Here is a 16111-nt window from a genome sequence, read left to right on the forward strand (position 1 = left end):
ATCTCCAGCAAAATTTCTTGCCACTTCAGCCACTGTACTGAGCAGATTTGGACTGTGAAAGCCAAACCAATGAGTGATGAATAAAAGCATATACTCTCACTAACCTCAACCAGTCAGTAAAAAAATATTTTTTGCGGAATCCCCATTCCTTAGAAAAAATATTTTCAACAACGCAAGAGATCATTAGATTTAAGTAACTTTTAGAGAAAGATAAATCACATATTTTTACAGTCCTAGCATATTTCTTTACATTCATGGGTCCCTAGCAGAAAAGGCACCTGAATCAATTTATCAAAAGTAATTTAGATGGAAGATATGTACAGAATTAAAGCAGGAGCTAACATGAAAAAATTTCTCCTTGAAAATGATGCCGGAAGTTAACCAGCTTAATAAAATAGATTATTCTACCCTGCTTCACAAAGCCAATCCAATCAAGGAACCATGCCAGACAACCATCAATGTTATAACACTGATTTCAAAAGAAAAATTCATCCAACAAAACTTGGCAAGAACCACAACTAATCACTCTTCCAAGTTGTTTATGCCATTGTTACCAACATATCGATGCCTCCACTGAAAAAATGCTCAACAATCGCCCAACTAGTCAAATCCACTCATCTGGTACTACTAGGGCTACTAGATGGGTGGATTTGATTCGGTGGGTGATTTTTGAGCATTTGTACAGTGGAAGTATCGATATTTGACCAATTTCCATACATTTATGTACTTATGAGTAGACAGTGAGCCATCAAAGAACATTACAAAGCAAAAACAAGAGGTAAAACTGGAAAATATGACTATATGAAATAAATAATCATCAAGGAATACTTCTCACCAGATAAACACATAAATGAAAAATTTTTGAAGCTGCAAAACTGTAATATGTCAACCAAACATTTCTTTCTTCAATTTTTCTTCATTCAATAAGCCAACCAAAAAATAATAAATTATTACAATATACAATGTATACTAAGAAGGACGCTCAGATAAATAGAGGATCTTTCAAACATAGGAGATATTTCTGACATAAGCCTTTTCATAAAATAGAAATAAGAGACTGGCAAATGAGAGTCTAATATGGAACAGCATTGCATGTTGCGGGGTCCTAGGCAAATTAAAGATGCTGGCAATCTAATGAAGTTACTGGAGATAAGGAATAGGAAATTTGTGTCAATGAAAAGGCAAACAAGCAAGGAATTGAGGATGATATATAGAAAAGTGCCGGAGGAGATCAGAATAACGCACAGATGGAATTTAAAGCAGCTTATGGAGGGTGGAGAAGTTTTGATTGAGATTGAGTGGAGAATAATTAACATGATTGGAAAATGTAAATGGAATATTAAAAAAAATTAAGCATGATACTAAGAAGAAAAGCTGCAGCTTTCATTAGAGGCTCTTAACATACACCATTAAAGGTCCACAATAGCATGGACCTTCATTCACAAACACTGTAGTCCGAAGTCAAGCAGTGGACACCTACTATTACTTTTGACCTCAGGTAAAAGAATAGCCTGAGCAGTTCTTGGTGCTCACTGTCTTCAGTGCATTTTTATGGAAAGACATCATCGTCTACCATTGGAAAATCAAATCTTTAATTTCCTGCAATTTCAGAGACCATTCTATAGACTACATATGGGCAGGCCCGTTGCTAGCTGATCTGGCGCCCGGGGCGAACTGGGATCGTGCCCCCCCCCCGCCCCATAACATTGATATATCTGCAATCGGGAGAGTTGAAAATATAATTGAAAACATTTTTTTGTAATAAAGATATTTTATCGATTATGAAAGTAAAACATACAAGGATATTTTTAAAAAAAATTTCGGCGGCGAACACAGTGCGCCCCCAACTTGCTGCGCCCAGGGCAAAATGCCCTGGTTGCCCCGCCCTCGCGACGGGCCTGCATATGGGAGGAGTTTAAATCCCAAAAGAGTGATTTGTGGAACATAACTTTTCATTGGATGAATTTCTCTTAAATACCATATGAGGGGGACCTGGAAAAACAAGAAAGGGGTGGTGCTGTCATTCGTACACATACTCGTATGTACGTAGACATAATTCCTCCAAATGGTGACAGTAGAGGTCTTTATGACACAACTCAAATAAGCTTAAAAAGATATAGCCTCGAGTGACTTTTCCTTGCCTCTGAGAATGAAGAAAAATCTAAAAGGGAAGAATTGTAATGATGCAAAGACAGTAAAAATAGCTATGCAAAGGGCACTGGATGATATCAAATTTGAATAGATCCAAATTTGCTTCAAACGGTGGGAAAAAAGAATTGACAAGTGCATCACACCTGATGGAGAGCTCTATGAAGGTTACTAAAGAAATTAAGTAAAAACAGGGTTAAAAACAATTTTTACAACAAAACTTTTGTTATACTTGGGTCCCCACTCACACATTCCTGATAATGCCTAATCTTATGAAGGTAAACCTCTCCTTGGATGTCTACAAGAAAGACAGAAGACTCAAAACTTTCGTGCCAGCGAGCACTATGTATCGCTAACCGTAGCCAAGTCTTCAAGGGTCAGTGGCCCAGCCGAGTCGACTGGATAACCATTCAGCTGGCTCTCACGCTCAATCGTATCATCAGATTGTCCCCCATCAGTCACCTCACGCTCGCTCGTCCTTACAGACACCCCTTCCTGCAACTCATCACTCCCGTCCTCCCTCAACATCGCCCACGTTGTCGTCTCCGCCGCCGGAGGGGGAAAGGTCCCTTCTCCCACCAGAGGGGGAGGCCACCCGTCCATCATCGTACCCTTCCATCCCTCCGGAGGCGTCCCGAGGCTCCTCGTCACCCCTAACCTCGCCCTCCTCGGAGATATACTGTCCCTGTTCGTACTGCTGACCACTGGGAGACTGAGGATAGGGTTGCTGCTGATCGGTGGGGGACCGGGGAGGTGGGGAAGGGGTAGGAGAGCGATCCCTGATTGGTTGGGAGGCTGCTGCGTGGGTTTCGTCTTCGAGGGTTTCCTCTTCTTCCATTCCATCATTGGTGGCTTCTCTGTGATGCCGAGTTCCTTGAACATATGGTCCCTCTCCTTCAGGAGCTTGCTCTGATTGGTAAGGAGTTTGTAGATCTGTGGAATTTCATGAGATGCATTACAATTGTGAACAAAAATGTTGGCGGAAGCAAAAAACTTATTTATAACAGAAGAGTTGGTTCCACCTTTTCGTCTGTTCAAATTCTAGTTTGGTTCCTGACATCAGTTCTCAGATTTAGGTCTTAATCTAGTGTTTCATTTTCATAATTTGATTGTTAACAGACATTAATGACTTTCACTGGAGTATTGTGAAAACTCCCTAAGATAACACAACAAGTCATTTCACTGTGATTGGATTCACAACAGCGCCTAATTTAAATTATGTTATATTACTTGTGCTGAGGATAAGTTTTCAAATTGAGTTTAAAATATTTATTTCTGTAAAGATTCCTATCCTATGCAATAGAACTAGTAAAACTGAGGACTGAAGGGGCAAACCGATCCACCCCTATTAAAATTTAGCATATTAATTCATGTTATCTGTTCATCTTTTTCTCCAAAAAAAAAGGAACAATATAATGAGGTTCAAGGCTTACAGATATCTATGATATTTTCATGGTTGCATTACCTTCATCTTGCAATGAGTGGCATTAGTCTTGTGAGAATGCTTTGCAGGGGAGTGTACTATAAATATAATTATATATTTCTCTTGAGGCATAGGTCTGCAAAAGAAACATTACAGTATGCCAACATTTCGAAAATTTATTGTCCTTCCTTAGAGCTTAACTGAAATAATATGTAGTCTTTTGTTATAGAGCACAATAGGACATAACAATCCAATGTACTGCACACACCCTAAATATAAACCAAAATTTGCTGTGAGGAACTTGAAACTACGTCACAACAAAAAGTGGCAGGCACCAATGTAAAAATTACTTTTTGAAAATATTCGCTCCTCTGCAGCCTGTCTAAAATAAGGAAGCAGTATGATATACATAGGTAAAAGGCTTACATGAGTGAATATAGTATGTATTTGGTAGATGACAGGGAGTCTTTTACTTGGTTTTAGAGACAGTTTTCCCATTACTTAGAGAATGAAGCTAAAGCAGAGAAACCATTGTCATCTAATAAACAACCATGGAAATATATTTTCATAAGAAAATATAACCCAGCCTATAAATCTCAGGATAACGGCATTATCCAATCAGATAGCCTATACACATTCCATCTGCATGACAAAATTCTCCAGGAAGCCATATATGTATACTCATCAATTCAGTCATCTTGCTATTGGAAGTGAAAAATCACAACTGAATTTCTGATTTCTAGGGTTATTTTCTACTTTAATTCATTTCTCAAGGGAAAGTAAATAATCTTGGTTGCATGACTGGGCTATACCAGTATCTATCTCTGTATTGGCCTAGGGTACTACAAAAAGGTTCAGCAGATTAGTGAACTGATTTCTCAATGCTTGTCTAAGGTACGAGTAACTACCCACATACGTATACTCATGCATACTATACACGTATACGTATAGTGGCATAACTATAGGGGGAGATATTACATATATAATATCACGGCAGTGAGACATAACACTGAACACCGACCAGTAACTGACCCCGGACTCCCTGTTTCCAGGGGAGGGCTCCCCCCAACCCACCCCATCCCCATAAGACATATTCCTAGTTACACCACTGTCACAGATACTGTAACAGATCCACAACAATGGTATCATCAACTGAGTCCTTTGATCAATCAATATATTCCACTTAGGACAAAATTTAATTTTAGCCAAAGAAACTTACATTTTAAATGTCCTACCCGAGCATGGTAGCCTAGCGGCCCCTGATTGAAATATGCCAGGTTAAAATCCTGGATGAAACCTCCAAATTAAAAAATCCTCCAAATATGAATTGGTCCAGGGAAAGAAACTGCTCTCCGTAATCTCCATATGTGGTATTCACGCACCTGTAGCTAAGTATGAGGTGAGCTCTACCTTTACCAATTCCAACCAGTCCTTGCATTGAATCACTAAGAGGATAATTTTCATGTATGATTAAAAGCTTTCTCAACAAACAGAATAAATGAACTTTTCTCGGGTTTCTGCATGGGCAAGAAATTGTAAGAGTGCCGACGTTTAGGGTTCCTTCTCGTCACCTATTCTCTAGGCTACTGAATAAATATATGAAATGACCCTTGAAGCTCAGCTTCACCAGGGGTGGGATTGATCCAGTCCTGATTGATGAAGCATAGGACTGTGGACCAGTGTAGACTTAGCTCTGGCAATCATAATTCTTCTCAGAGTTCGATTCCAAGACCTGCTGATCAAATATCCAGTATCTCTGTTGAAATTTTTATTTTCCAATCTTATCTTTATATAGCATCTGCTTACTAAAATATTAGAGTTTTATGGTGACCAAACCAATTTTGGGATCAATAAACTACTCTGGTGTCATCCCATCTTATTTTACGTTCTTAACCCAGGCTATGCTCAACTAAGAAAATTTTCATATTGGTTGGTACATATATACCTGATCCCAATGAATAAATTCATCTATTCCACACAACAGGGTCACTGAAGTAGATATAAATGCTTACTGCATACCTACACAAACTGAGAAGATACATATATTCTATGGCTTCCAGGGAATTCTTCCATTTTAAAGCATGTTCATATGCTCAGCTAATTCCTAACCCACCCGTAAGGTGGAGCAAATTCTAAGGGCTCTCTTAAGCTAGAATGGTGATTCTTTCCCAGCTTCTCAAACAGTGGATGATTGAACGGCATCAAATTTACACTTTTTATGATGAATGAAACTTCATTGTACCCAAGTGGGCAGAATGGGTCATAAAATTAAAAATTCCCTTGATACCCAAGTGATAACTAAAAATTCAGTTTTTCGTGGATTTACATTGATAGATGTCATGCCAACAATTCCAATAGCTATGAGTTTTGAGAATTAAATTGAGTAAATAAAGGTTTAACATCTTCTAAATACATATAGCAGCCATTAAAACTGAATGATATTAAATACGGAGAATCATCGAGTCCCAAAAAATGAAAACTGTATATGTGCTTTTTATTCACTTCTTTCATTTTTTCATACTTTATTGATTACATCTAGCAAAAAGTCCCACATTGATGTGATTGGCTCCGGTAGATGCAGTGAAGAGAAATAATCTGTCTATGTAACATGATATGTATAATAGGCATCTTGCTTTTGTAGCCAGCCTAAATCCGCATATAAATCTAAGAAGGCCAAAGCATGAGCCTTGATATTTTCTTTGCAAATAGGGTGGTTTCCTATTATTTTTTTATTGCTTAAATCGAAAGATTATTACTCCTGGAATACGTATTTCATGCTTTTAGATTTTTAAATGACGATATCTATTTTTTGCAATTAAATGAAAAGTGAAAAATTTCAAGCGCGCGAAAACGTGACGCGTAACTATGAATGCCGGGAAATCTCTCCGTGTGGCGTATTTCTGGTTCCCGCTGCCGCCCTGTGAGGTGACCTTGAGGCGAGTTGAGCGCTGATACGACGCAGGCTGCTAGCGGGTAGCTGAGTACCCTGCTGGCTGGTAGCGCTTGGCTTAAATAAGGATTATTAATACCTTATCAAATGAAGAAAACTTTCCGAACTTAGCCAGTTTTAATAAGTGATTATTAAGACATGTTTCCCTGAGCTCTGCGCCTCATGCATGCATTGGTAACCTCAGACGATGTATAACTCCTATCCTCTCGTATAGAAACTAGGTCCCTGTGACGTCATGTGGAGTGGCATCGCATGGGCGCCAATCTGGCCCTTTTCAAATGAGGATAAAAATGGACCATAGCCATTTGTCTAAACCGGTCTTTCTAAAACAAAATAATTTGTATATTATGAATGCAGTAATGGTGGGTAACGAATCGCCATCAATGCCTTTCGTTTTCTTTGATGAAGGAAACTACCCTATTGAAAACCAAAAATTAAAAGTTAAAGTTTACAGGCAATTCATAAAGCCAAATCATTTCATAGACTTGTGAAAGTAAAATGTGATCGTTCTTCCACAGCTATTACTAGAGTCCTCCTTCTACCATGGGTTTTACTGTATCTCCTTAGTTTTCTGTTTTCTCACTGTCTCCCTGCTGTTCATCTGTTTCCCATCCATTTCTCAAACATGCCATATACTCCCCCTCCTATTCCTCAAATGAAAAAATGTTATGTCGTAATTTAATGTGTCTCTTGTACAAGATGATGACTCTTTGAGGCTAAACGCATCGCTCGTATAAAAATAATTTTGGATAAGTGCAACTACCTTTTATTTCAATTTACAAATCCATGAGGAAATTCATTTTACATTTTAAATGGATTAATTTGTTGACTGCAAAGCATTTCTAGTAGTAGCAGAGGAATTGGAATTTATTTGGGTGGTTCCTTATGCTCCTCTTGGATGAACCCTCAAACTGGGCAGTAGTGCAATATTTTCTTAAGAAATCTAATGCCAAAATAATGCATGCACGAGCTATTAGAAACCTGTAAGACCTAAAACACAACTCCTATGCTGAATATCATGACCACAAAAATTTTGAAGATTATGAAAAACTTTTCTGAAACAAAGTTCTGATGTAAAAGGAACTGTATTCATATGAAAATGATTGCTAAATTTTTCAAGCAGTTCTTGCAAAAGTGTATTGATTGCATGAGCATGGTTCCTGGCCAATATTTCTAACTTAGCCATGGCATCGCCAATATCCGTAAGTTTCACAGATATTAGATTGACTGAAAGAATAGTCAAAATGGATCTTTCATTACCTAACACTCTTGATTCATTGTTGGCATACTGAATCATACATGAGTCCACTCAGTGAACACAACCAATCAGTAAAGGATGGATCTATCTTCACTTATAAGTACTCTAATAAATTTAAAATAGAATCAATTAAACACCTATTAGATAAATTGAAAATAGTAAAACAAAGACATCAATAAGACTGGCATTTCCATACTAAAAAAGAGAATTTAACTTCATGGATGACATTACACCATACCTTCTCCAGTAAAGAGTTGATTTGTATGGATTTTTTATTTTTAATAAGAGCTATAGTGAATCATGATCTTAGACATACTACATATATGGTTACTTAGGCATGCTCTGCAAAAGTTTCAGCATAAAGCTTTCATTGCTCCAAGGGATTTACACCATGCGTTCACTTCATTGCATATGCCCACTTATTTTATCCTTTTTTTTATTTTTTTTATTTTGACGGCACATATTTTACAATTCCTGAGTAAAAACTCTTTGCTCAGAAGAGTCGATTTTTGTCTTCCATTGCACAAACATCATGTTTCCTAAGCCACCATTCTCTAGGGAGGAAAGGATAAGCTTTGGCAGTCCTTACATCCATTAAAAACTAAATGACTTTGGAAACTGGACTCCATCCCAGTGTTGCTAGAAAAAAATTATTGAGGATTCATTTGAAGAGAGTGTGAATTTCGTGCATTTTATGTGTAATGTGATTTGGTGAAAAATTTTCTGGAAATCCATTATTACAAATCAAGATGAAAATGTCTTTTAAAGATGAGTTTCTGTAATAAATGCTCCTCTTAAATTAAGCTCAATTTGTTTGAGTTTTTCCTGTGTGGTTGTATACTACTGGAATGCAGTCCACCTGAGTACCAGCTGGCATCACCAGGTCTTAGATGACTTGCATAGATGCTTTTCAGCATACTAGGCTTGTCAGAAGTGAGCTGATTGGTTGGATAGGTATTTTACGTTACGCAAGGAAAAGAATTCCTACTTATCAACACAGGTGAAACTGCAGTACAAAGAATTGAATCAATATATGCACCCATCAAATGGCACTCATTTGACGAACTTAGAAACCTTCACAAAAATTTCTCACCTTTATTGAGGATTAGAGATTATAGAGTTACATAATCATCCTTAAAGCTTATGACACTAACGAGAGTTCTCTTTAAGTACTAATCTTGTAATTATACTCAAAAGTTGTCCGTTGATATGAAAATGAATGTATACACTTCATTCATAAATGAATCCAGAAAAGCCAAACAATAATTTTGGTAAAATCATATTTAACGTGGAAACAGAAAGCAATGGGTCAACGATGCAGAGAGGGGCAAGGCCTTATGATCTAACGAAAAGTTAAGTGTTCCTTGAGTCACAATCTAAAATACTGGAGACTAATATCAAGGTCATATTGTTCTCCAGAAAGAGCCTTATTCTCAGGAAAAGAAAATTTTAAAAATCAACATATCTCACCAGCATGAAAGTGTTGAAGGCTAAAACTTTTGGTACCGCATGCCATTATCAAAAGTACGTATATGAAAGGGTGTATGACATTTTATGCCTCAGAATCTTGATTCAACCAACATTCACCCTACTGGAGAAGTATTATAGTGATCTCTTAAGATAATATCCTCCCATTTACCAAATAACTGGAATTTTTTTGTTGAGAATATTGTAAAAAAAATTCATGCTGGACAAATCAGCCATGGTTATGCCACTCTTTTCATATTATTTCCACAAAGTTTTACCTTTTCTTTCTTGTGCCTCTAATGAGGCTTCCAGTTTGTCATTTAAGTCATCTACTTTACTTTGTAGCCCAACCATTTCTTTCCTGCAAGAGAAAGCGTTGAAATGTTATGCACTCCAGCAGACAGCAGGAGACCCACATAAACAACAGGAATATTTGACTGGTTAAATCAATGACCAATTAGCCTCATGACTCCACCATCAGGAGTTCCAAAACATGAACAAAGACAATCTTTGGATTTGGTTTCATAATTCTTATTCAAAAACTATAAAACACATCAATGGAGCAGGCCTCGTGAATGCCCTCAAAAACACGCCAAAATAAAATTGAAATTACTTACATACAATGAACCAAGAGTACTACTGCCCTATCTAAAATGAGACACTTGCAAAGTCAAATCAATGAGTAATATGAATACACCAATACTAAACTGGTTGGAAGTCAAACACTTCAAAAAGGCATTGGTTGCTGCAGAAGCAGTTTTATGTGCTTTTCTTGGAGAGTAAAAAGGCAGTTAAATACTTTTCAGGGTGCCTGAAGAGTATATATCACCTCTAAACAAACTACAGCTTGCCAATGTTGCTTAGATCTGACAATGTGTGAAACAACCAAGCTAGAGGTGAACTTTAAAGGGATCATGCCCAAACTTAATTTTAAGAAGATAGATTTCCAAACAACTTTTTGACTTAAAAGCTTCATTTAAAATCTTAGGTGATAACATCCATACATTGACTTACTGAAATCAAAAAAAGGATATTCAAGTATATTTTATGGAATGTAAGTGATCTAATTCTGTAATGGGAAACTCACTAAATACAGGGCAGCAGATACAAAAACTTCAGGATACTGGTATATTGACTATGTTGCATCCAAACAATCGATGCTTCCAACAACACCAAACAATCGATGGGAAACAGACCCCTCCCTTAGGCCTAAACATAGAAATTTGGACTTGTTCCCCGTTTAGCAGGCCCATCACTAATTCAGCCACAATGGAAAATACTTTATACATACACTTATTGATGGCAGGCCAATTGATTATAACCAGACAAAAATCATCCACCAAAATCATCAGGGTGATTCATTCAGCTCAGAAGTCTACATTAGCATATGGATACAGCTCAAACTATTAATACGAGGGAATGAATTTCCACCTAGCTATTCAAGATGCATCAGATAATGTAAAAATGTTAATTTTTACATATTTGGGAATGGTAAAATTTTCTCTTTCAAGATTAATTTATAATGAATTTCTACACAGTGAATTAGAGCAATTGAATCTTTGGTACAACAATATGTTTAAGTACATATTACCATGAATATAGTTTGCTTACTTTTTCAGAATCAAATAACATTAAATGCACAGCTGCATTTAATAATATAGAGAAAATGGCAAAAAAGGGAAAACTTAACCATTAAACAACTGCAATATATAAATTTTCACAAAATGGTAAACACAGCTTTTCATGTACCTAACTGATATATTTTTATGTTATGCAATGTATTCAAATTAACTATGTATTGTATGTAAAAGTAAAATAAATTTTTCCTCTCCCTAAAGAGCAAATTGAAATGCAAAAATTGAGACAATCGATCTGAAAAAATCAATCACCCTAATATTTTGGCTGTCTAACTGGTCAATGCATATCAATTTCTCTGCAGGCACACAAGACAAAAACAAAGAACACAAATCAACAGTAAAAACAGCTAAAAACACTCATAAAAAACATGTTTCCATGCCCTGGCACCACCATCACCTGCAACAAATGCACTTCCCTGACCTGTTCGGAACTCTCTCTCTCATGTAACTCCATCTCCTCCAACCTCTGTGACATTTGATTGTACAGCGCTGTGTGCTCCAGACATTGCGCTTGCAATGACTCCGAAACGCGCCAGATACTTTTGAGTTTCTCAGCCAAAAGGCTATTGTCATTCCTCAGATTGGCCCTTTCGCTCCTAGAAGTGGATGTTCAAAATAAAAAAAGCAAAAATCGAACACAGGAGGCAAAAGTAAACTGACTTTCAAAAAACAAAATGTTTACATCTCAAAATATCACCAAAAAAACTAAAAAACACAAAAAATTAAAAATTCAAACTTCTCCTTAATCAAATAAATAACAAGACAAAACTTTGTACTCTTCCGCACTTTAAGTTTTTACAAAACAACAGAAATGTGTTCCTCCATGAAATTAAAAAAAATGTGGTACCTTTTCACAATTCAGTACAGCTGGAAGGTATTAATGTTCTTTTTCACATTTATCAGAGAATACAGAATGAAGCAAGCCAGAGCATTCAATCACTGCAATTAGTGGTTATTCTGCAACTTCACCTTGCAGATTTTCATAGAATTTATCCAAACTAAACCCCCTCAAATAATTATTGAAGTCACTAAAATTGAAACTTTGATTTCAACAATATTATCTTAACATTTCTGACTGCTAACAAGACAGAAATAGGCACTGCATAGCTATTTTATCTCAGTGAGGGTTATATATGCATGATTTACTGGTATAAAGACTTTAAGACACTATGGAGACAATTTTTTTAGCTGAATTGACTTAAAATAGAAACTAGGGTTGTGTAATAAACATGGTACATACATCTTTCCTCAGGTTAAACTCACAATCAGTAGCTCTAGAGATTCAATTTTGACTGAAAATAAGGAACACCATGACAGCCACTACACTAGATAAGAAAACTCCTGCGACTACCATTAATAGCTTTCAGGCAAACTGGAACTGATAATAAAGTTTAAACTTTCCCAGCTGCTTATAGAATTTATGGCATCAATTTGCACAAATATCTTTCCATTTTTATTGGAATACATGAAAGTATGAGAGAGAGATTAAAATTGACCAAACGAGTGACAATGCATCAAGTAAGAGAAGAGAGAAAGTTATGTCTTGCCATTTCTGTGTAAACAACCAAGAAATTAAATCTGTCCAAAATGTGGCATTTGTCAATTCTGCCATGAGAACTGCAGTGAAATTCACATTAATTATGACAGGAAAATTTTCCCCACAACTGGGAATCAAAATACAGACTTTGTCTTCCCGATACCATACAAATTAAGGAAACTGGATAGTGTATTGGTCAATGCAGTGAACCAGAAAGTAAAAGGTCTGAGGTTTGATTCATGGCCGAGGAGAATTTATCTCCATGACAATTAATGCATCAAACATTGATTTTACTGTTTCCATCTCAAACTATTTCATCACACATCCTTACCAAGAATGAACCAGCTCTGAAGGTACCTACTTCACCTTATGTATGAGAATTTTACTTTAGAGCCCAAAAAATATAGAATGTATTAGATTTCTAAAAATAAAAATGGAAAATGTCAGCTCAATCAAAATGAAAATAATAAGAAGAAAGGTATATCTTGCGTGTACACAGAAAAACATATAAACTGATGAAACTCTTCATACCTACCAAAAAATCTTCACATCTCATGTAACTTATCTCTTCCCAAATAACAGTATTAACACAAATAGAACACAGATATTCATTCACTCAAAACTAGATTAAAGAGGTATGAGAAAAATTTTGGTTTATTTCTACTGAAAAAATTCCATTACAGAGAAATTGAGACACCATCAAGAGAATTAGGACACTTATTCAATAACAATAAGCTTCGAATGAGAAAAAGATCATTCTCCATGCATGGAAACTAAGCTAAAGCTATATCCTTTCTACAGCATATGCTCCAAAGAAAGAATTCCTAAGATGGCAAATAGAGATCACACTAATGCAAGAGGCAACTATTCTTCGGCCATTATTGGAAGCTATTTGAGAGGCATGGCCACTATCTAATCAGTAAATATGTAGCCTCTTGGCTGCCCATGGACAAAATAAGAGTAAGGAGTGAGGATAGCTTCCACAACCCTTCCACTTTCTAGTCCTAATGTCAGCCAATAAGAAGGGATTTTTTCCACTGAATGCAGGGGACAGATCTGCCCTCCAAAATAAATGCAAAGAAAACTTCAAAAATGCACTCCCCTCCAATTGAACACCTACCCCAAACTTTCCGGCTACACCCTAGCAATACCAGGATGCACAAAAATCCAGATTACATACCGAGTATGAGGGTCATGACTGATTACGTAGGACCATGCCTCCTCTGTAGTTTTCACATCATGGCCTCAGTCTACGTACACAATATCAACTCTGATGCTTGGTCCATAGCATGAACTCGGAGTTCAAAAAAAGGCATCTTGATTGCGAGAAAAAACTAAAAGATGCCAAGCTGAAAGTCACTAACCTTTTCGGTTTAGTAACTCCTTTTCGTGAAACTTTGACAGTTACATTTACTTTGACTTTTTTAGGCTGCTGTAGGGGAGGGAGAAGGGGCTGACCTGTTGCCCCATCGATCCCAACTTGTGGATCCCTGGTGGAAAACATCAGGGTCAGAGCAAGCAAGGTCAGTGCCACGAATCACAAAACTGCCTGACCACTGGGTACATCCAACAAGAATCCATTGCGATGGAACGGTAACGTGAGCATGACTAGATGATGCCTTTTTCCAGCAGAACCAAAAATTGATCATATGTTAATTACGGCATGATATGGAGGGAATTCTTAATAGTGTTTAAATAAAAACTTAGCAAAATTTTTTTCACTGAATTCCTTGTCACACAACATACTTTATTGTATTAAACAATAAACCACTGTATTGTATTTCAGAATGTCGCATAACACAATGCAACGAATTGTGCTTCAAATAATTTCTGTCAGCATAATTTTGCATTGTCTAATTTAAGCCTAATTAATATATGAGAGTAAAATGATGAAAGCACCATTAGCAAGGGGTTTACATAAATGAGAATAACCAAGTAGTCCTACAATTTTTCATGGAGGAAGATGAAGATGAAAATCAAATCAATTTTTTTTAATTTGTCATAGATCAATTAATCATAGGCAATGCCATCTTTCTAGTTCTTGAGAAATATTAATTTATTTTTGTAACTAATGGCTATGCTAATTTGAGTTAACTCTTCTTCAGATGGCACAGAACTAGCAGATGCTTTTCTCAAGATCATAACTGAAAAGTCACATCAAGTTATGTCATGTTAAACAGTTAGGAATAAGGCTTAAGTCATTCCACAATTAACTGAATTAAAAACAACAGAGTCTGAAAGTGCAACCCTTGACACCAAAATTGATGGATTGAAATTTTTATGGCCAAGCTCACAGTTACCCCTGTACATATATCAGTAAAGGCATCATCTAGGCATAGTCTCCAAAACATGAAGGATTCAACCAGTTCCATAAATTTATTTCAACTTTACACCACAGCAACTAATATTTTTTTTAAGAAGAGGTTTTCCCCAAAGAGAAACCAATCATACATTTTATGCTTCATAGGGTAAAATTTGACTTGACACCATGATTTACAAGTTCAAGCCATATCACAATAAAAAAAACTTGAAGTAACATTGTTAAATAATTCCAATGAGAGGATTTTTGGATTGTTATTACATCTGATAACTCCAATGTAAAAAAAATTAGATAGGCAAGAAACACCAATGGAAAACCTCTAACCTAGCGTTAGAATTGTCTCAACGGAAATCAAATAATTCCATTGTTCCAGACACTTTGTCTGCATACGATCACAAAAATTTTGAGTCAATTTTGGAGAATAAAATCATCAAAACACTGGATCACATCTTTTATGAGATCATATTCCACAATAATACTCTCCTAAGCTATTTCAGACGTAAAATTTTATAATTTGGATAGTTAAATTTTGTAAAAAAGGAAGAGCAAAGACCAAATATGACTGTCTTTTAATCAATTCTGTTGAGGGATTGCTCGGCATAATTTTCCTCCCCATAGCAAATCTTAATCCCTTTACAATGATTTCATAAAAAGTCAGTTTCACAAGCTGATGAGTATTAAGTGCACATGTTGATGCATTCAGAGGCATTATATTTTGCTCAATTTATGAGAAACAACACAAAATGCTGAGGGCACAAAAGCATTATGTGACTCAATGGCAGTCAATATGGTTAGCATGCATTTCATAACTAACTGATGTTTGAAATAATTTAAAAAGTATGGCAACATTTTTATGATTCCAGTACATCAGGATTTTGAAAACAAAAATGCAACTTTTGCCTGCACTCAAGAGACCAAAACAAAGAAATATTTTATTAAAAACAGACACTTTGTTACTTCTATAATATTGTGGAAGTAACAAAGTGTCAGTTATTGATAATATGGAACCCTTCCACAACGTACAAGCTTCAAGTTTCGATTTGAAGAAATATTTAAAAGAGAATTTTCATTGCCAATTTCAATCTTAAACTAAATTACACTAAAATCATTCATATTTTGATGTCATTCTATGAAAAAAATGGAAGATTTTGTCTAATTTAATAAAACTCTAAGCTTTGATTTCAAACGCTCATAATAAATTACTAAAAGAAATCTTTCTCATAATTCCACCTTTCAACAAAGTTAATAAGAACATCCTGAGAATAGCCAGAAATGGCGGCAGGAATTACATCTTATGCTTTTCTAAAAATCTCCTCTTTTCACACGAAAAAGTTTTCAAATTTACTAATGTAAAATAAACGTGAGGATATT

The 16111-nt window shown here is 36.0% G+C and overlaps 1 protein-coding gene across 5 annotated transcripts in view; it reads right to left on the bottom strand.

Annotated features, from left to right (window-relative positions):
* Positions 1 to 1828: 1828 nt before the first annotated feature.
* Positions 1829 to 16111, bottom strand: part of LOC124166627 (serologically defined colon cancer antigen 8 homolog) — a 40490-nt gene continuing 26207 nt past the window's right edge. For all 5 annotated transcript variants that reach the window (XM_046544244.1, XM_046544243.1, XM_046544246.1 and 2 more), the window contains exons 12-13: positions 11305 to 11479; positions 1829 to 3081 (exon numbers count right to left, since the gene is read on the bottom strand). In XM_046544244.1, coding sequence (XP_046400200.1) covers positions 2491 to 3081; positions 11305 to 11479 — 766 coding nt within the window. In that variant the 3' untranslated portion in view covers positions 1829 to 2490. The remainder of the gene's footprint in view (positions 3082 to 11304; positions 11480 to 16111) is intronic.

This window comes from Ischnura elegans, chromosome 10 (genome assembly GCF_921293095.1).
Source record: "Ischnura elegans chromosome 10, ioIscEleg1.1, whole genome shotgun sequence".
NCBI lineage: Eukaryota > Metazoa > Arthropoda > Insecta > Odonata > Coenagrionidae > Ischnura > Ischnura elegans.